At 42.2% G+C, this 21,142-nt stretch overlaps 2 protein-coding genes across 2 annotated transcripts in view; both read left to right on the plus strand.

Moving 5' to 3' along the window:
• OSBPL11 (oxysterol binding protein like 11) overlaps positions 1–3,461 on the plus strand; it is a 91,812-nt gene extending 88,351 nt beyond the window's left edge. The window contains exon 13 of the mRNA XM_061166968.1: positions 1,768–3,461. Within this exon, the coding sequence (XP_061022951.1) occupies positions 1,768–1,833 (66 nt within the window). The 3' untranslated portion in view covers positions 1,834–3,461. The remainder of the gene's footprint in view (positions 1–1,767) is intronic.
• Positions 3,462–19,802: 16,341 nt separating this feature from the next.
• SNX4 (sorting nexin 4) overlaps positions 19,803–21,142 on the plus strand; it is a 51,875-nt gene continuing 50,535 nt past the window's right edge. Inside the window, exon 1 of the mRNA XM_061166970.1 lies at positions 19,803–19,990. Coding sequence (XP_061022953.1) covers positions 19,850–19,990 — 141 coding nt within the window. The 5' untranslated portion in view covers positions 19,803–19,849. The remainder of the gene's footprint in view (positions 19,991–21,142) is intronic.

Raw genomic sequence — 21,142 nt, forward strand, 5'->3', positions numbered from 1 at the left:
ATATACAGAAGTTGTACTGGAAAGAACTCTGTCCCTTCCTGGGTGAAGTTGGGCTGCCCATTTCACTTCTCAGAGCCTCCATTTTTTCTTTGAAATGAGATGGTCAGATGGCACAGGTTAACTTGTAAACCTAGCATTCTGTAATGTGATTAAATGACATCAGAATATTGCAATAATCAGTTCTAATGAGATGGATAAAACTGGAACCCATTATACAGAGTGAAGTAAGCCAGAAAGATAAACATCAATACAGTATACTAACGCATATATATGGAATTTAGAAAGATGGTAACAATAACCCTATATGCAAGACAGAGAAAGAGACACAGGTGTATAGAACAGACTTGGACTCTATGGGAGAAGGCGAGGGTGGGATGATTTGAAAGAACAGCATCGAAACATGTATATTATCAAGTGTGAAACAGATCGCCAGTCCAGTTTGGATGCATGAGACAAGTGCTCGGGGCTGGTGCACTGGGAAGACCCAGAGGGATGGGATGGAGAGGGAGGTGGGAGGGGGGTTCGGGATGGGGAACACATGTAAATCCATGGCTGATTCATGTCAATGTATGGCAAAAACCACTACAATATTGTAAAGTAATTAACCTCCAACTAATAAAAAATAAATGGAAAAATAAAAAATTTTAAAAATAGAAAAATTAAAGAATATTGCAATAGAGGAGAAAGATTGAATTCAATGCTGAATATGGGGCTAAGTAGGAGTTTATAGCGAGCATGTAGGATGAGGGAGTAGATGGAAAATTACCAGGAGGCCTTGGTCAGATGTCAGTGATGATGGATCGAGGGAGGCCCGTGATTAGTTAGAAGGTGGGAGGAGAGGAACTTCATTGGATATCAAAAATGAGAGGATTCTTGATAAACTGGTTCATCGGGATTTTTTTGGCTAAAACTGAGTTCAGCAGGCCTAGAAGGCTTAGGCAAAACTAGAGACAAAAGAGTCTTAACTTTTAAAGTTTAGTCAAGGAGAGAGTCTTGTCAGTATGAGCCACATAATTGCTGACCATAAGTCATTTTTGGAACAGGGTATTGTAAATATATTTTTTAAAATTTAATGCAAATATATTGAAGTTGATATAGGGATTATGGACAGAGGTTCAAATCTGACTTACTTAATAACCTCATTGCGGAAGCACCAAATTTCAGTCTTAGCTACTGTGACCTCAACTTTTACCCCTCAACTTTTACTCAGCTTGGCTTTTACCCCAGTATTCTGCTTCATGCATTCTTGACAGCACTTTTTTCCTCACTTGGTCTTCTCCTGTCTTTAGTAAACTCTTTGACTAACTTTATCTCCTTTTGGTAACCTTCTGTTCACAGGAACCAGAGAAAGCTAAGCGATAGATTCAGGAAAGAACTGGAAAACAATACTCAGCTGCTAGATGCTATTTGCCATGTAGAGAACAGTTAGTATGTTGGTGGCCATTTTCCGTGTTCCACATGCTACCTGTCACTCTGTGGGTGAGGCTCAGTTTGAAGCATCTTGGCAAAAGTAGCAGAGTTGCTATAGATGACTTCCACTTGGAGCACAAACTAGGTCTTTCCAGACCAGAACTTCTCACCTAATCCTAGCTAAACCACACATACTTTTTGATGTCTTAAGCAAAAGAGATCTTTTCTTTAAAAACTCTTGTGTTTAAATGTGAAAATAGAATTCCATTTCAATAAAATCATGGCATCTAGTTTTGGTTACCGATTCTGAAAATACTAGAGGAATGGTCCTTTAATTTGTTTTTCTGCTTGTTTCAGGGAGATGGCTGGGTTTATCACAAACCCCTTTGGAAAATAATTCCAACAACACAACCAGCAGAGTGATACATACTATCTAAGACTCAGCTAAATGAACTTCTCTGTTTACCCTAAACCCTCCCAGTATGGAGTCATTGCACTGAGTGAACTGCTTCCTGATTGCACAGACTGAAACTAATTACACACGAATGTACCGATTAGGGCACCATAGAACTGTAGCAAGACCAAAGTGTGGAAGAAGCATGATGGACTTCTCACCAAGCTGTTCATGTGACGTGAGCAATATCATCTGAAAACCTTTCACCTGAATTATTAGATGAATAATCTCTTATCCAGTTTCTGCTCCAGAAGCTAAGTTTGAATCCCCTGTTTTTGCATGGGGGCAGCAGATAAACACAATGAGAACTCAGTGATTTTAATTTCTTTATAGTGAAAATTGAAGTCTCTTTTAGAGTTTGTGCTTTGCTTTCTGTTAGTAGCTGAAGTATTCGCTACTCTTACAACAAACCAAGAGGAGGAAGAAGATGACCCAGAAGTGGCTTCAGCCATTGTGCCTGAAATCAGTGTTAAAAAAAAAAAATCAACCAGGTTGTCATAACAAGGCATTCTGTTCCTTCAAAGAGACTGTGTGCCTGTGTCTGAGGAACTTATCCATTATCCACCTCTGTTGGAACTCTCTTTTAAAAAGTATATTTATAAATTGATTAGAATTATAACCATGGAGAATTTTTTCTTCTGAGCATTTTAATATACTTGAAAACAACATTGACTTGAAAAATTTCAGAACATTTTTCAATACCTAGTTTTATTAAATATTATACTTGAGAGACAATTTTTTTAAATGTGTTCATGTCAATATGATGAGATTTTGGCCTTTCTCAAGAACTGAGGCATTAAAGAACCTAGCAAATATTTAAAAATAAAGCTGTTACTGTTTTCCTTACCTTTTTTTCATTTGTAGGTTAATATCCAGTATTATGTGCTATCCCTCTGGATAAGTATGCTTTATTTTACCTCCGTTCACTCAAAATTTAAAATAACTATTCCTATTTGTCAGTAATTCAGAATTTGAATATGTATGTATAGTATGGTTTTGTTTTCTTTTCAAGGAAACTCAAATGCTAACGAAAAAGTATGAAATAAAAAGATACCAGGAAAAAAGGTATCAGGAAGTTGTATTCAGGTACAAATCTTTTTTTTTTTTAAGTATTTTATTGAGGTTGAAGAATTACTGACAAAAGAATAGTGCTAATTATGGCTTTCATCATTCATTCAAGTATTTATTGAGCACCTACTTATGGTACTCAACAGTTGTTTTACTGCAAGCTACCTTAATTTTCCAAGAGTGGTGCCTTACTCTGTTTCTCCTGATGTGGTCTTCCAATCAGTGTGTGTAACATATACCTATTATTCATCAGCCGTTGTAGGTGGCTGTATCTGTTGCATCAACATTAAGATGTTTAAGCTTTGTGCGCTGATAAATTGTGTTTTATTGAAGGGGGTTAATAGGATGAAAACAGTAAAATAATTTTTTCAACAAATTGTAAATTGTAAGAAGATAATTGGTTTATGTACAACCATTTTAATGATTCCCTTGTTCATTTTTGCTGTGAAATGCACTGAAAAAAATCTCAAAATGAATTAAAGTTCATGTGTTGGAAAGATTAAAAAATAATAAAACTGGACAACAGTGATGCCTTTGTCTATTTTATGAGTGGAGAGAAATAGAAAGTTGGAGTTATTTCTCCATTCATTTGAGAAGGGCATTTATTTTTTAATTTATTTTTACATGAAACTTCTAGTATTTTATTAATTTTTCATAGTTTTACAGTACTAGTAAAAATAATGGTCATTAAGTATAAAATGGAAGTTGAAGAAAAAATAACCCGTCTTCCTTGACTCCCACCCTCCCCCAAAGAAACTAGCTAGTATATGGCAAATATCCTTTTCACATGTTATCTTTAGGCATATATTCACTTTGTGGTAGTAGTAGATGGTTTAGTCGCTAAGTTGTGTCTGACTCTTGCAATGCCGTGGACTGTAGCCTGCCAGGCTCCTCTGTCCATAGAGTTTTCCAGGCAAGATTACTGGGGTGGGTTGCATTTCCTTCTCCATATTTTTTTTTTTTATTGGAATTAGTTGTTTTACAATGTTTCTGCTGTACAGCAAAATGAGTCAGCTCTATGTATATATGTGTATGTATATACACACGTGTATAATGATGTTGATTTTTATTTTTTTAATAATTTATTTATTTTTGTCTGTCCTGGATCTTCATTGCTGCATGGGTTTTTCACTAGTTGCAGAGAGCAGGGGTTACTCTCTAGTCGTGGTTTGCAGTGGCCTCTCTTGTTGCAGAGCACGGGCGTTAGGGTGTCCAGGCTTCAGTGGTGGCTCAGTGGTTGCAGCTCCCAGGCTCTAATGCAGGCTCAAAGTTGTGGCACAGGGGCTTAGTTGCTTCACGGCGTGTGGGATCTTCCCGAATCAGGGATCAAACCCACATCTCCTACATTGGCAGGTAGATTCTTTACTACTGAGCCACCAAGGAAGCCCAGGACATTGATTTGAAATCCTTACCTTCAGGAATCTTTTGGGAAGATAGGGAGTAAGCTTAGTTGTGTTTTTATTTTTAATGAAATATTTTAATTTTACTACTTAAATAAATTGGAATAGAAGTTTTTGTTTTGTTCTTTGAACCATTTGAATGCTCATTTATTTCTTTGAATTTTTGAACCATTTTAAGAATTAATGAAATAGGATTTTTAAAATTCTTGTTCAAAATACATTTGAAGTAACTGAAATCTCCCCATGTTGACAGAAGTAAAGTAATACCACTTTAGGCTAACTGTTTTACCTTGTCCTTTAAAAAAAATAATAATAACCTATGAGTCCCTTTTGAAAATATATTATTTATTTATTTATTTATTTTTAGTTTCTCTCAGTCTTCATGGCTGTGCATGAACTTTCTCTCCTTGGGGCAAGTGGGGGCTACTACTCATTTTGATGCCTGGGCTTCTCATTGCAGTGACTTCTCTTGTTGCAGAGCACAGGCTCTAGATGCATGGTCTTCAGTAGTTGAGCATGTGGGCTGCTGCTTGTGGGCTCTGGAGCTCAGACTCAGTGGTTGTGGCACAGAAGCTTAGTTGTTCTGCAGGATGTAGGATCTTCCCAGACCAGGGATCAAACCTGTGTCCCCTGCATCGTCAGGCAGATTCTTATCCACTCTACCACGAGGTAAGTCCCTGTCCTTTTCTTGACATCTACTGCAGCTTACTCACCTAACAAGAGGTAGAGGCCTTTTTTGGTTTTTGTTTTGTTCTTTTAGTCTACGCCTTGTTAATTGGCCAGGGGAGCAGTTTTTGTAGCAATTGTGTCTATCTTTTGGGCCAAAGTTTTAAATGTACACTTTCCTTCTGGCTATGAGAAATTGTATGTTAAGAAGTCCAAGACTGGAAGTGACAAAAAGTAGGTATTCTGACTTTTAGGTTGTGTATTGGGTGAGGTATGGCAGTTGTATATTGATTCACTGAACTCTGCAAGTTGTAACCATCAACTTTAATACCTACTTGTCACTAAAAATAAGAAAAAAAGTATTGAGTTCCTCACTCCATAATCCTCATATGTTACTCTTACTGTAAATATCTGGTACTTGATGAACCAACTTCTACAGATGGATTCTTCAGTTCAGTTCTGTCGCTCAGTCGTTTCTGACTCTGTGCGACCCCATGAACTGTGGCACGCCAGGCCTCCCTGTCTATCACGAACTCCCGGAGTTTACTCAAATTCATGTCCATTGAGTCGGTGATGCCATCCAACCATCTCATCCTCTGTCGTCTCCTTCTCCTCCCGCCTTCAATCTTTCCCAGCATCAGGGTCTTTTCAAATGAATCAGCTCTTCGCATCAGGTGACCAAGGTATTGGAGTTTCAGCTTCAGCATCAGACCTTCCAATGAATATTCAGGACTGATTTCCTTTTGGATGGACTGGTTGGATCTCCTTGCAGTCCAAGGGACTCTCAAGAGTCTTCTCCAACACCACAGTTCAAAAGCATCAGTTCTTTGACGCTCAGCTTTCTTTATAGTTCAACTCTCACATCCATACATGACCACTGGAAAAACCGTAGCCTTAACTAGACGGACCTTTGTTGGCAAAGTAATGTCTCTGCTTTTTAATATGCTGTCTAGATGGATTCTTAAGATTTATTAATTTGGTAAGTCTGAAATTTTGTTAAAAATATTGCCTTAAGATGAAAGCTAACTTCTATTCAATGTGTTCCCGTAGAAAGGCAAATTGGTGTGATTATTCCAGAATCTACACTTTGGAGGGATTCTTTTTAGCTGCTACAGTGACTGGAAACTGAGTGATGATTCACCAGAGATAGTAGAAAAGTGAATATAAGACGATTCTGCCATGTGTGTGTTAGTTACTCAGTCATGTTCGACTCTGCAACCCCATGGACTACAGCCCGCCAGGCTTCTCTGTCCATGAAATTTTCCAGGCAAGAATACTGGAGTGGACTGCCATTCCCTTCTCCAGATTCTACCATATGGGGGATAAAAAAGACAAAGCTCATACACATGGAAATTTTAATAAATATATTCTAGTGGCATAAACAGCAGCAACAACAACAAAAATCCCAATTTGGTCCAAAAACCAAATTGCAAAGGAAATTCTTACAAAGCATTTTCACTTAATGTTCAAACAACCCTGTGAAGTTGGAAACTCAGGGATGGGTGTTCATACTGTAGAGATGAAGAAATTATTGCTCAGAAAGTTTAGTGCTCACTTCAGGTCACTTAGCTAGAGTTTCATTCATTCAACAAACATCTGCTGAGTATTCCGTTTAGAGCTGCTTGATGCACTGGACTCAGATGTGGCAAAACTCTCTGTATCCTCACAGACTTAGATGAGGGAAGAAACTAAAACTTAATTCCTGAAAATGGTATGAAGACACAGGCAAGGCTATGTATTGGTCTTTCCAAATCCCAGAAGAGCATCACTAATACCTCGGTAATATGGAAGGCAGAGTTGAGCATTGAGACGAAATCAAGAAGGTTGGTTCAAAAAAAAAAAAAGAAGGTTGGTTCAAAGTCTGCATAAAAAGCTCCGAACAATGCATCCAGGTGACTTACCCTTGTTCCACCCTACAAAAGACTCGGAGAGATTTAACGAGAGAGGTTCCCAATTCAAGAACACAAATAAACTATTAAACTGAAAAAACAGGGAACAAGTTAAAGTCTATAGACTTAAAAGTGAGACCTTTCAACCCCTTCCTCTATCCCACTCCCTGAATATTGGCAGTCAGACTTAAACCCTTAGGTGAGAGATTAAAAGATACATTTTCTGGAGTAAAACTCCAGAAAACAAAAAGTCCTATGATAAATTTAAAGGGTCCACCAACAAAAAGCTCAGCTGACAACTCTGTTAGTAAAGCCAAGTCACCAACTCCTTCAGCTTAATTCTCTACCCTCTCTCCAACACACTACACACATCTGTGTTCCCCCACACTGTGTATGTATATATGTGTGTGTATATATATATATATACATACAACATCACACTTTGTTTTAATAGCTAAGGTTCAGCTGACATTTCAGGAAAGCTTCCAACATAAATAAAAAAGAGATCAAATAGGAGAAGAGAAATTAGAGGAAGGTGATAATTTAGGAAGTTTGGGGAAATAACTTCAGAAAAAATTAAATCTTTGGACAGATGATTTTGCTTCTATGAAACATGAACAAAATGCTATTTTTAAAATGGATTGTTCAGAGAACAGGCACTGGTCTTGGAAATTTAAAATATGATAGTTCAAATTAACCACTCAATAGATGTTCTAAAAGATAAGTGAGAAAAAACTCTCAGCAAATAGAACAAAAGGACAGATAATGGACAATAGGAGAGAAATAATATGAAAATGGGAGATGCAGTCTAGGAAGTCTAATATGTAACTAGTGGGGATTCCAGGGAAAGAAAACCAATGGCAAGGATGATACTATTTATATATTTGTGTATATATAAAATTTCCCAGAAGTAAATAATGTGAATTCATTTGAAAATGCCATGAATACCCTGCACAATAGGGAAAAAACAAAAGCCCAAACCAAAGCATATTGTGAAATTTCATTAACACTAATGATAGAGAGGGCGTCCTAGGTGGTGCTAGTGGTAAAGAACTTGCCTGCCAATGCAGGAGACATAAGAGATGCTGGTTCCAACATCCCTGGGTCGGGAAGATCCCCTGAAGGAGGGCATGGCAACCCACTCCTGTATTCTTGTTTTTTGTTTTTTCCCCACTCCAGTATCCTCTCCTGGAGAATCCCGCAAACAGAGGAGCCTGGCGGGCACAGTCCGTACAGTTGCTCAAAGTCGGACACGACTGAAGCAACTTAGCACACATGGAGGCAAGGATAGAGAGATTCTAAAAAGAGAATAGTACCAGCCTTCTCAATAACATCACTTAAAGCTAAAAGGCAAAAGAGTAATGCCTCCAATTTTGCCTAGAATTTTACTCCCAGCCAAAAGACAAATCTGACATTCAAGATTTCAGAATTTCTATTTTACTAACACTCTAGGAAGAATCTTGTTCTACAGTGATCAACAGAAGCATAAATATTAATAGCTGTTCTCGCCATTGTTTATTCTGAATCTAGAATGTGAACATTGAAGCCTTGTTAAAGTACAAGTTATCATAATGTCTTATAAAAAAAAAAAAGATTTCAAAATTTTATGCCAGCATTTCCTTTTCTGGAAACTTTTAAAGTATATGCTCCGGCAAAACAAGAGGGGAAAAAACAGGAATTGGAGAGGATAAAAAATCATGAAAAACATAAGATCAAACACAAGTCAGAGAGGCTTCCACTCTATGATCTTGAGACACATTGTTGTTCTTCTTTAGTCGCTAAGTTGCGTCTGGCTCATTCACAACCTCATGGGCTAGCCTACCAGGCTCCTCTGTCCATCTAGACAGGTAGCCTCCCACTAACTAGCTCCTCCAACCACTATCATATCTGTGGACAGGTACTGACTTTAGGAAGTTATTTGAACCAAAATCTGTCTCACTACAATGATATCATTGATCTCGATTCTGATGAAGTTCATATAAGATGAGAATGTTTTAACTTGTATGTCACAATACTTAATATATTTGATTACTATATGTATTTATATGTATGTTCATTCTCCCAATTTTAATATTCTGGTGTTATTTAGCTGTTCTTCGTATGATGGTACTTTTCTCTCATAATCAATTTCCTGAGAATGCACCATATATCAATGTTACTTCCAAAAAGCCAAAATATTGCAAGTGGAGTCTCATTTTGGATCCATGGATCTTTCATCTTTTTAACAGTTCTGTTAATGTATAATGGACTTAAAGTATACAATTTGATAAGTTTTGACATACGTCTCCATCCATGAAACAGTATCGCAGTCATGATAATGAAAATATTTATCATTCCTGAAAGTAGACTCTAATTCTTTGTAATCTTTCCTTTCCACCTCTCCCCATCTTCTTTCCTGTTTCCAGGGAACTTCTTGTATCAGTGTATTGTATTGTAAGCACACTTGACATTGGATTTAAGGCCCACCAGGATAATTCAGGATGGTGACCTCATCTCAGGATCCTTTATTACACCTGCAAAGACCTTTTATGTAAGTAAGGTAACATTCACAGGTTCCAGGAATTGGGATATGGACATATCATTTTGGAGGTTATCATTCAACCCATTACATCACTAACTGCCTTGTATCACAGGTTTGTTAACAGAATCAAACAGTATGGTCTTTTGTTGGGGGTGGGGGGTCTGACTTATTCCATTCAGCATAATTATCTGCTATTTATCCATGTTGATTCATATATTCTTTTTTATTGCTGAATTGTTTGGAATATACCACAATTTATTCATTTATTCACTGGTGTTGATAGATAGCTGTGGTTGTCTTCCCAGCACCTCATTCTGACTCAAGTGGAAGAGAAAAAACTTCTCCTCCATCCCTCCAGACAAGGAAATGGCTTACTTTGGCCTTTAGAAGAAGCTAAGCCAGGCACTCTCTGCCCCTCAATCAGAGTTTAGGGCCAGTGAGCTCTATCCCAACCACCTTCTGCTATTAGCTTGTTGTTAATGCCGACTATGGGCTTCTCAGGTGGCTCTCAATAAAGAATCTGTCTGCAAAGCAGGAGACTGGGTTTGATCCCTGGGTCAGGAATATCCCATGGAGAAGAGAATAGCTACCCACTCCAGTATTCTTGCCTGAAGAATTCTATGGACAGAGGAGCCTGGTGCGCTACAGTCCATGGGGTTGCAAAGAGTCGGGCATGACTGAGCGACCAACACCACTACTACTAGTGAGGAATATGTGTAAGTCTAACTGGCTCTCTGGGCTTCCTGGCCCTCATCAGAAAAATGAAGGGGTTGACTAGAGGATCTCTCAGATAATGCCTTACCAATGATCTCCAGTTTGGGTTATTTATACAGGAAAAAAAAAATCCCCTCCTCTCCCATTCCCCTTAGGGCTGAAGTTGGTGGTTTCAGGAACCAGTCAGCTGACTCAGATCTCTGCCATGTCACTGTTTTTCCTGCCTAACAAAGGGGAGAAGTGAGGATGGTAAGGCTGCTCAGAGTCACTCCCTGGTAGAAGCAGAGCTCTGACTTTAGGGCCCAGAGGTATAAAGGGACATGGTAACTCTGCTTTGTGCCTCTCCGTCTCAAGGAAAAGATTCTCAGGAACCAAGCTGGGGTCCTCACAGGACCAGGCCCATGGGGCAGGGGCTAGGGAGGAGGGCCCATCTTGGGACTGGGGAAGGGATATGAAAGGAGGCAGCACTGGCCACCATTCCACCATCACCATTTTTACCTACTTCCTTCCTTGCAGTTTTAGGGAGAATTTGGGTATGAGGAAATGCCTACATGGGCTGGAGGAGGAAGGACTTGCTTTTGGCCTGACTGGTACAATGAGAGGTAGGGTGGGCAGGAGACCTATCTGGCTTTAATAAGCAAAAGTGTGGTTTCTTATTATTTGTTTGCTTGTTTTGTCTTGTATGCCCTGTCCCACCCACCCCCCACTCATTTATTAATTCAGGAGACCTATATGCTGAGTGCTGGGGACATAGAGATGTGAGACACTCCCCACTCCCCCATTAGCCTAGAAGAGGAGACAGTATGTTAGTAAACCAGGGGAGACATGCCAGAACAGAAAAAAGCCAGCCTTCAATGAAAGGGGTTAATGAGTATGTGAGAAAAAATCATCAAAAAATTCATGAAAAAAATATCATCAAGAAAACAACCAGTCTAAACACAGGGCAGAAAGGGAGAGAAGATGGTGGAGGAATAGGACGGGAAGACCACCTTCTCCCCAATAAATGTATCAAAATATCATCTGCATGTGGAACAGTTCCCACAGAACACCTTTGGAACGCTGCCAGAAGACCCCAGATTTACAGAAAGGCAAGCCAATCTCCTCGGAATGAGGTAGGGCAAAAGATAAAAGACAAAAAAGGAGACAAAGAATTTGGGATGGGGGCCTGCATCCTGGGGACAGAGTCGTGAAGGAGAAAAGGTTTCTGTATGCTAGGAAAACCCCTCACAAGCAAGGTCAGGTGAGGGGAGCTTCAGAACCTCAGAGGGAAGCACAGCGAGACAGGTGTGCCGAAGGCAAAATGGAGAAACTTCATCACTGAGATCGCACGTGGCTCTCATGCTTGTGGCAAGCAGGGGCTGGGTGTGGAGATTCAGGCCTCGGGATTGGTCCTTAGTGAGAGAAACGGGGGTTGACTGCCATGAAGGTACTCTGAGGGGGCTAATATGACACAAAGGAAGCGGACCAGGGAAAACCCTGGGACCACCAGTGTTTGTTAGTCGCTCAGTTGTATCCAACTCTGCGACCCCATGGAATGCAGCCCACCAGGCTCCTCTGTCCATGGGATTCTCCAGGCAAGAATACTGGAGTGGCTTGCCATTCCCTTCTCTAGGGGATCTCGAACCTGGGTCTCCTGCATTGCAGACAAATTCTTTACCATCTGAGCCACCAGGAAAGCCCTGAAATGTGTAGGACATATTCAGATTCTTAAGGGGGAGATATATGGGACCACCAGAGAAGCAAAAGATTATTCCATGGGAAATCTCTAATGCCCCCATGCTCTAACTCCATGTGCTCACAGAACAAAGGACTCCGATCTATCCATCTAAGGTCCCAGAGGCAGAGAAGCAGGCATGAGTGCCAGGGGCAGGAGATCTTCAGTACTGACCCCACAGATCACAACTACCATCAAGCTGTGAACACATGCCCGTCGCTACCCACATCTTCCTGAGAGCCTGAGTTGCTTGGCTCTGCCAAGGATGTCACAACCTGGAACCAACTCCCCTGGGGAAGCACATGACCCACCCCAGACTGGGCAACCTCCCTCAGGGCCCAGCCATGGCAAGCACTCCGTACACACCCCAGCAGTATCAGCTGTACCCCTCCCTCTTCCCAGCACAACTGAGCAAGTGAGTCCTAATAAGTGGCTACTTTCGCCCCCTCGTGTCGTGTCTGGGCGGAGAACAGACACTGGAGAAAGACTTAGAAGAAGAGGCAACCCCCAAACCAAAGTGGAACACCAAGGTCTGTGAGCAAAGGAAAGAAGAGGAAACCGCCCCAGAAGTGGCAAGTGCAGAGGTTTAAATGCCTGCAATTAATCTGAGGTTGTGTGCTTTAGGGGCAACTGTAGACTTTGAGAGCCAAGTACAAGCTTGAGCAAGGGAAGATCTGAGTCTAAGCTGACCCCACACCACCCACAACAGGTTCAGAGACCTTCCAAGATATATTGGAAGACTTTCTGAATAGGCAGAGGGACTGCAGCAGGAAAACAAGAATCACTTGAACATTCCTTTCACTGCCACTCTCTGTATTCTGCACCCCCCTGCTTTTTCCCTCTTCTTCTCATATTGGCCTAATACAGTTCTTTATTACTCCTTTAATTTTTATTTTTTGTAACCTATTTTTTCTTAAAAAATAAAAACACCTTATCTTTTAAACAAATTACATATTTTTTGTTTTTGATGTTTTTGATTTTATAATTTTGAGAGTCTAATTTTTTTCCATGTTTTTGATTTTTGTTTTTTGATCTTTTGTTTTTAATTTTGTATCTTTGAGAGTCTAATTTTTAGTACCTGTTTTCACTTAGGAGTTAGGTTATTGACTTGATTGCTCTCTTTTCTTTTGATCTTTGTTCCCCCTTTTTTCTCCTTCTTCGCTCTTCTTTGCTTTGTTTAAGTGTGTGAATCTTTTTGGGTGATCTTGGATGTTGAGAATTGTTTCACCATTAGTCTAGGTGTTTTGTCTTCTGTGCTGTGTGCCCTGTGAAGTCTTGATGCTGCTGTAAGGGGTTGAGCCTGAACCCCAGAGGCAGGAGAGTCAACTCCAGGACTTTGGACCACCAGGGAACTCCTAACTGCATGGAAAATTAATAGGCAAGAGCCCTCCCAAAGGCCTCCATCTCAACACTAAGACCATGTTCCACCCAAAACCCAGCAAACTCCAGTGCTGGATGCCCCACACCAATCCTTCAGCAAAGCAGAATCACAACCCTGCATATTAGCAGACAGGCTGCCCAAAGCCATACTGAACCCATAGACACCCTAAAACACACTACTGGCCATGGCACTGCCTTCCAGAGAGATGAAATCCAGCCCCATCCATCAGAACATGGGCACAAGTCCCCCCAAAACAAGAAGCCTTCACAAGGCACTAGTCCAACCCCACCCATGGCAGGCAGACAATTCAGAGCAACTATGACCTTCCAGTTTGCAGAAAGGAGACCCCAAACACAGTAAATTAAACAAAATGGAAAGACAGAGAAATATGCAGCAGATGAAGGAAAATGGTAAAAACCCATAAGACCAAACAAATGAAGAGGAAATAGGCAGTCTACCTGAAAAAGAATTCAAAGTAATGATACTAAAGATGACCCAAAATCTAGAAGATAAATGGAGGCATGGATCAGGAAGACACAAGGTCTTGTTTAACAAGGACCTAGAAAAATTAAAATAATCAACAATCAACAACACAATAACTGAGATTAAAAATACACTGGTGGGAATCAACAGCAGAGTAAGTGAGGCAGAACAGTTACATGAGCTGGAAGATAGACTGGCGGAAATAACTGAAGCAGAACACAATAAAGGAAAAAGAATAAAGACAGGGCAAAGTACATTCAGTATAAATTTACTTATTTAAAATTATTTCTAGTATTCAGGAAGTCCCCTGTTTTTCTATAGATGTCCATAAAAAGGGCAAAATAGTTTAGGAGAAAACAATTGAAGAGCTCTCCACAGGTTATCAGTCACAACAACTGTTTCTTGCCTGTTTCTTGTTCACCTTTCTGAACATGTATTGGACACGCTGCTTCTCAGGCAGAGGTTAAGATCCCAGATACTGTTCTCTCTCCTGCGTCCTGCCCTCACTTCATTCTATTCCTGGGTGTTCTCATTCACAGCATGGCTTTCGCTTTGCTTTGCTGCCCTGGGAACCACTGCTTTTTGAGGGTGATTGGCTGAAGAAGGATAGGATCCCCCTCAGGAGGGTTGTACCTCTGATTAGTGACTTAAAGTGTTTCCCTGTGGCAGTCCACACAGCAAGGGGCAAATGATACCAGAAGTTCCAAGTAGAAGATTCCATCTAAGACATTAATGTTTTAAACTGATTCATGGTAATTTAAATTTTCTCACAAATGCAGCCTTCCTCCCCGCTCTCCCCTCCCACTTATACTGTCTATATGAAACACTTTAAAGACACAGATAGGTTGAAGATAACAAAATGGAAAAAGATCTACCATGCAAACAAAACAATAAGCATCACATAGCTGGTATGGCCATATTGATATCAGATAAAATGGGCCTTAATGCACAGAGTATCAGTAGACAGAAAGAGACACTTCTCCATGATAAAAGATCAATTCCACTAGAAATACACAACAGTCATAAGTTTGTATGGGCCTAATATATACATCTTCAGAATACATGAAGCAGATGTCACCCACAATGACACTAAAATGAGAGATGGGAGGGGTTGGGGCTGGTTGCTGGTCAAAGAGAAGAAGAGTATAGTTTCAGAGGAAGAAGAACATGACCTTCACAGACCCTGAGAGGTTGGCCAGACACAGGAGGAGAATCCTGGGGAGGGGAGCACAGAACCTCCCTGATGATGGGAGAACCAGATGATGGGGAGCAAGAATGGGTGTTTAATGGGGTTCCTAGGCTAATAGCAGAGCTCAATAAATATTTGTTAAACCCATGACAAAATGGGAGCTTAAATCACACTATTCAGATGTAAGAAACTGAAGTTCCACTGGCTCGATGAGGTGGGGAGTGTGTCCACATAGAAGGTGACTACCCCACCCTAGATAACCCTGCTCCTGAGATTTTCCCATTCAGGCCCTCCCTGAGGGAAGTGCTGGGATAGATATCCCCCTATCTGAATCAGAAGAATGGAGGACACCTGTATCTGAAATCTCCACCGAGCTAGTCTTGGGCTCTTCTAGACTTTAGCCAGTGTAGTGACTTTACCTTCATAAAAAGGAAAGGTGCCTCAGGTCACTTATGCTAGCCCCATGTCATCAAACGGCACTTAATATTTAACTTCATTACAGTTTCAGCTCTTCCCAAAATGGAATCAAACTTGTCAATCAGGAATTACTTGGTCAGCACTAGTGAGGTAATTTGTTCTTTAGACACTACTATCCTGCTTATTTAACTTATTTGCAGAGTACATCATGAGAAATGCTGGGCTGGAAGAAGCACAAGCTGGAATCAAGATTGCCGGGAGAAATATCAATAACCTCAGATATGCAGATGACACCACCCTTATGGCAGAAAGTGAAAAGGAACTAAAAAGCCTCTTGATGAAAGTGAAAGAGGAGAGTGAAAAAGTTGGCTTAAAGATCAACATTCAGAAAACTAAGATCATGGCATCTGGTCCCATCACTCTATGGGAAATAGATGGGGAAACAATGGAAGCAGTGTCAGACTTTGTTTTTTGGGGCTCCAAAATCACTGCAGATGGTGATTGCAGCCATGAAATTAAAAGATGCTTACTCCTTGGAAGGAAAGTTATGACCAACCTAGATAGCGTATTAAAAAGCAGAGACGTTCCTTTGCCAACAAGGTCCATCTAGTCAAGGCTATGGTTTTTCCAGTGGTCATGTATGGATGTGAGAGTTGGACTGTGAAGAAAGCTGAGCACCAAAATATTGATGCTTTTGAACTGTGGTGTTGGAGAAGACTCTTGAGAGTCCCTTGGACTGCGAGGAGATCCAACCAGTCCATCCTAAAGGAGATCAGTCCTGGGTGTTCATTGGAAGGACTGATGCTGAAGCTGAAACTCCAATACTTTGGCCACCTCATGGGAAGAGCTGACTCATTGGAAAAGACCCTGACGCTGGGAGGGATTGGGAGCAGGAGGAGAAGGGACGACAGAGGATGAGATGGCTGGATGGCATCACCGACTCGATGGACATGAGTTTGAATAAACTCTGGGAGTTGGTGATGGACAGGGAGTCCTGGCGTGCTGTGATTCATGGGGTCGCAAAGAGTTGGACGCGACTGAGCGACTGAACTGAACTGATCCTCGAAAGGAAGGTGTCCTTACCACAAACAATTCAGTTTTTGCTGGTGTAACTTCCTTGCCCTTGTTCCCTCCTAAGTCTTCCAGTTTGTACAGCTCATTGGAGTGCCTATCCCTGCTTAGATGGGATGATGCCTGATCCATGAATTGTTGAATAAAGCCAAAAAGATCCTTAAAGTTTGTTGTTGTTCAGTCATTCAGTCGTGTCTGACTCTTTGTGACCCCATGGACTGCAGCACGCCAGGCTTCCCTGTCCTTAACCATCTCCTGGAGCTTGCTCAAACTCATGTCCATTGAGTCGGTGATGCCATCCAACCGTCTCATCATCTGTCCTCCACTTCTCCTGCCTTTGATCTTTCCCAGCATCAGGCTCTTTTCCAGTGAGTCAGCTCTTTGCATCACATGGTCAAAGTATTGGAGCTTCAGCACCAGTCCTTCCAATGAATATTCAGGGTTAATTTCTTTTAGGATTTGATCTGATTGATCTGGTTTGATCTCCTTGCTGTCCAAGAGACTCACAAGAGTCTTCTCCAACACCACACTTCAAAAGCATCAATTCTCTGGGCTTGACTTTCAAAGTTTACTCAGTTGAATTACGGTTTTTTAACACTATTCACTGCAAGGTGAGATGCTCAAGTCATCAGCCCAGAGCAATTATCTCAATGGCTCTAGGACTTACTTTCCTGGGTATCTCAAAACTGGGAAAAGGGCACAGTGTAACAGATACAGACAAAGGTCCATATAATCAAAGCTATGTTTTTTCCAATAGTAACATATGGTGTGAGAGTTGGACCATAAAGAAGGCTGAGCGCCGAAGAACTGATGCTTTTTGTGGTGCTAGAGTAGACTCTTGAGAGTCCTTTGGACAGCAAGGAGATCAAATCAGTCAATCCTAAAGGAAATTAACTCTGAATATTCATTGAAAGAACTGATGCTGAAGCTGAAGCTCCAATACTTTGGCCACCTGATGAGAAGATCTGACTCATTAGAAAAGACCCTGGAGAGACTGAAGGAAAAAGAAGGGGGCAGCAGACAATGAGATGGTTAGATAGCAACACTGACTCAATGGACATGAATCTGAGCAAATTTCTGGAGACAGTGAAGGACAGAAGAGCCTGGCATGCTGCAGTCCGTGGGGTCTCAGTCGAACACCACTTAGTGACTGAACGACAAAAATTAACAGATACAAATCTGTCGCTGAAAATATATCTATTTCTCCTATAATAATAAAGTCTTCTGATTTAAAAATGGTTCCTGAAACAGTGTGGAGATTTCTTAAAAAACTGGAAATAGAACTGCCATATGAACCAGCAATCCCACTTCTGGGCATACACACTGAGGAAACCAGATCTGAAAGAGACACGTGCACCCCAATGTTCATCGCAGCACTGTTTATAATAGCCAGGACATGGAAGCAACCTAGATGCCCATCAGCAGATGAATGGATAAGGAAGCTGTGGTACATATACACCATGGAATATTACTCAGCCGTTAAAAAGAATTCATTTGAACCAGTTCTAATGAGATGGATGAAACTGGAGCCCATTATACAGAGTGAAGTAAGCCAGAAAGATAAAGAACATTACAGCATACTAACACTTATATATGGAATTTAGAAAGATGGTAACCACAACCCTATATGCAAAACAGAAAAAGAGACACAGAAGTACAGAACAGACTTTTGAACTCTGTGGGAGAAGGTGAGGGTGGGATGTTTCGAAAGAACAGCATGTATATTATCTATGGTGAAACAGATCACCAGCCCAGGTGGGATGCATGAGACAAGTGCTCGGGCCTGGTGCACTGGGAAGACCCAGAGGAATCGGGTGGAGAAGGAGGGGGGATCGGGGTGGGGAATACGTGTAAATCTATGGCTGATTCATATCAATGTATGACAAAACCCACTGAAAAAATAAATAAATAAATAAATAAAGGGGGAAAAAAAATGGTTCCTGGAAATTCCTTGGTGGTCCAGTGGTTAGGACTCAACACTCTCACTGTGAAGGGCCAGGGTTGTTTAACCCTTGGTGGAGAAATTAAGGTTCCACAAGTCACACAGTGAAGCCACAAAAAAAAAAAAAAAAAAGAAGCTAAGAACATGCCTAGCCTGGATATTCCCTGAAAAACTGTTTAAATGCCTTGAAACATTAAAGCTTTGCTTATTTATTTGGCTGTAGTGGGTCCCTGTTGCTGCACATGGGCTTTCTCTCCTTGTGGTGCACAGGTTTCTCATTAGTGGCTTCTCTTGTTGTTCATCAAGGCTCTAGGCACATGGGCTTCAGTAGTTGCAGCACAGAGGCTCAGTTGCTCACTGGCATGTGGGATATTCCTGGATCAGGGATTGGATTTGTGTCCCTTGCATTGCAAGGTGGATTCTTAACCACTGGACCACCAGGGAAGTCCTAAATGCCTTTAAACATTTGTTGAGTAAATGTCCTAGGCTTGGTAAGAGAGAAAAAATAATAAAATAAGGTCCTTGCTTTAAAGGAGTCTGAAGTCCAATTGGGGCAGACAGACATAAATAATTGTAAAGAAGTATGAGAAAGATCATAACTGATTTATGGACAAAGTGACATCAGCACTTGGACATAACTTGAGGTTTTAGGGATGAATGGGAAAAATCGCTACCATGCCAAAAGAAGTATCAGGAGGAGGAGGAAATTGCGTGTCACCGCTTCGAACAGCTAAGTTATTTAGACAGAAAGATCAGTTTCTCTCCTTGAAAAACTGATGACCAGACTTCCTATACAAGGTACTACAAAGTACCACAGTCTGGTACACCCAGGGAGCGTTTCCCGTCAGGTTATCATAGTGAATGCTTGCCTAGAAAACAGGTTCCGAAAATTCAACTGAAGTGTTTATAGAAAATTATCAGATATCACCAGGGCTTCAAGAAACTTGAAGATAGAACTCAAACACAGCTTCAGTTAAGCGCTTCGCTTTTCTCAAACACTTGAAAAGTGTTCACTTTTTCCTGATTGTGTCACTCAACCTGTTGAAAATTAGTGAGTTACGCGGCTCTGATCTTTCCGGGAGCGTGTTTGGGGGGTGGGGGTGGGGCCAAAAAGGAACCACTGATGGCAGGCAAGATAAATGCCAAGAGGGCGACGTCAGATCACAGCCTCGGATTTCTACCGATTTCAAGTTTTCTTTAGGTGATCACCAACCTGAGTGGTACCAGCATCCACCCTATCTTCACCTTCCCCTTGCCTTTCTGTCTTTCTCTTCCTCCACCGGTTCTCCCGGATTCCTGGGTCTCCAGGCTCGGGAGCTGACCACTTTCCCCGCAGGTCCCCCTTTCCCAAGTACCATTCCCAACTGCGGACGTAAGCCAGGAGCGCTCTCAGCCTGCGCAGCGGCGAGCTGGGCGCGGTGGGGCGGGGCGGGCGCAGGCCGAGGGGGCGGGGCCTGGCCGGCGGCCTTGGGTGGGCGGCCCGGGCGAGGCGGCGCCGGCGCACTGTGTCCGCTGTGCTGAGCCGCAGCCATGGAGCAGGCAGCTCCCGACCCTGAGCGGCTTTTGCAGCCCGCGCCGCTGGAGCCGCTGAGCCACCCCGACGCGGGGCTGGAGTCCGTGGTCGGTGAGGAAGCGAAGGGGGCCCGGGACGAGAGCCCCGGGGACGGCACGGTGAGGAGAAGGGGCGGCAGAGACTCCCCCGGCCTGGGTCGCGGCCTAGAGGGCAGAATGGACTGGTTTACGCTGACCGCGCGGGTGGGCTCGCTCGGCCGAGAGGCCCCGCGGTGACGGGGAAGCGGGGTGCAGTCAGTGGGGGAGGCTCGATGGGAAAAGGGGGTTCTGAGTAGGGGGCGAGCGCCAGGGCTGCGGGACCGCAGGAAGGCTGGAGAGGGCGCGGCCGAGGGAGCCGAGGGGTTCTGTGGGCGCGGCTCGGCGGGCGCGGGCGCGGGGCCCGGGAAGCGCCAGGCTGAGGCAGGTGCGGTTTCAGGGTCGGGAACCGGGGCGGTTGGACTCGAAGAGGAACGCTGATGTTTCTGGCATCTATGAGTTGTGCGGAGGAGTAGGCTTAACCGGGGGCGGTGGCAGCGCTGTTTGGGAAGGAAGAGAATGGGGGACTTGAGGAGCGAGTCTGGGGCACGAGGGTGTTTGGCTTGATGCCACCATCGGAAAATGGAATAAAGTGTTAGAGCCAAGGAAAGGTACAAGTGAAAAAAGATTTTGGTTTCTTTGTGTGTTTTTAAGTGTATTTTTAGTTGGAGGATAATAAAATTGCTTTACTATATTGTGTTGGTTTCTGCCACACGAGAACGTGAATCAGCCGTAAGTATACATAGGTCCCCTCCCTGTTGAACCTCCCCCCATCCACATTCTTACTTGACTTGTAATTTCCTCGTTTGGGGTCAGTGCTGTATCTCCCAATGGAGATGTGTCATGGATATCCTGTTGGCTTTGTGAAGCCCCTTTGATAGTGATTTTCATTTGCTTGACGGAAGGATAAAATGCATCATTTTATATTTGTAATTGCTTTCATTCCAAAGTGTTTTCACGCATAATGCAAGATGAGTAGACCACGTTAAATAAAGTGATTCGGAAACTCAGTCGAGTACTTATCATCAGACCACCCTAATGAGCCTGTGCAGTGCTCATCCATTTTGATTCTTTTTTTCCTGAAACAAGTTCTAAATACAAAACTGCCCATCCTTGTGATAAATGGATAAAGAAAAGTTAAAAGTTGTTTGCTGACTGTAACTAGAAAGACAACTAGTTAGGAATTTCAACACTAGTTGAAGTTCAACACTTAAGCACTAGCTATTTAAGAAAGAT

Source organism: Dama dama, chromosome 19, assembly GCF_033118175.1.
Source record: "Dama dama isolate Ldn47 chromosome 19, ASM3311817v1, whole genome shotgun sequence".
Classification (NCBI taxonomy): Eukaryota; Metazoa; Chordata; class Mammalia; order Artiodactyla; family Cervidae; genus Dama; species Dama dama.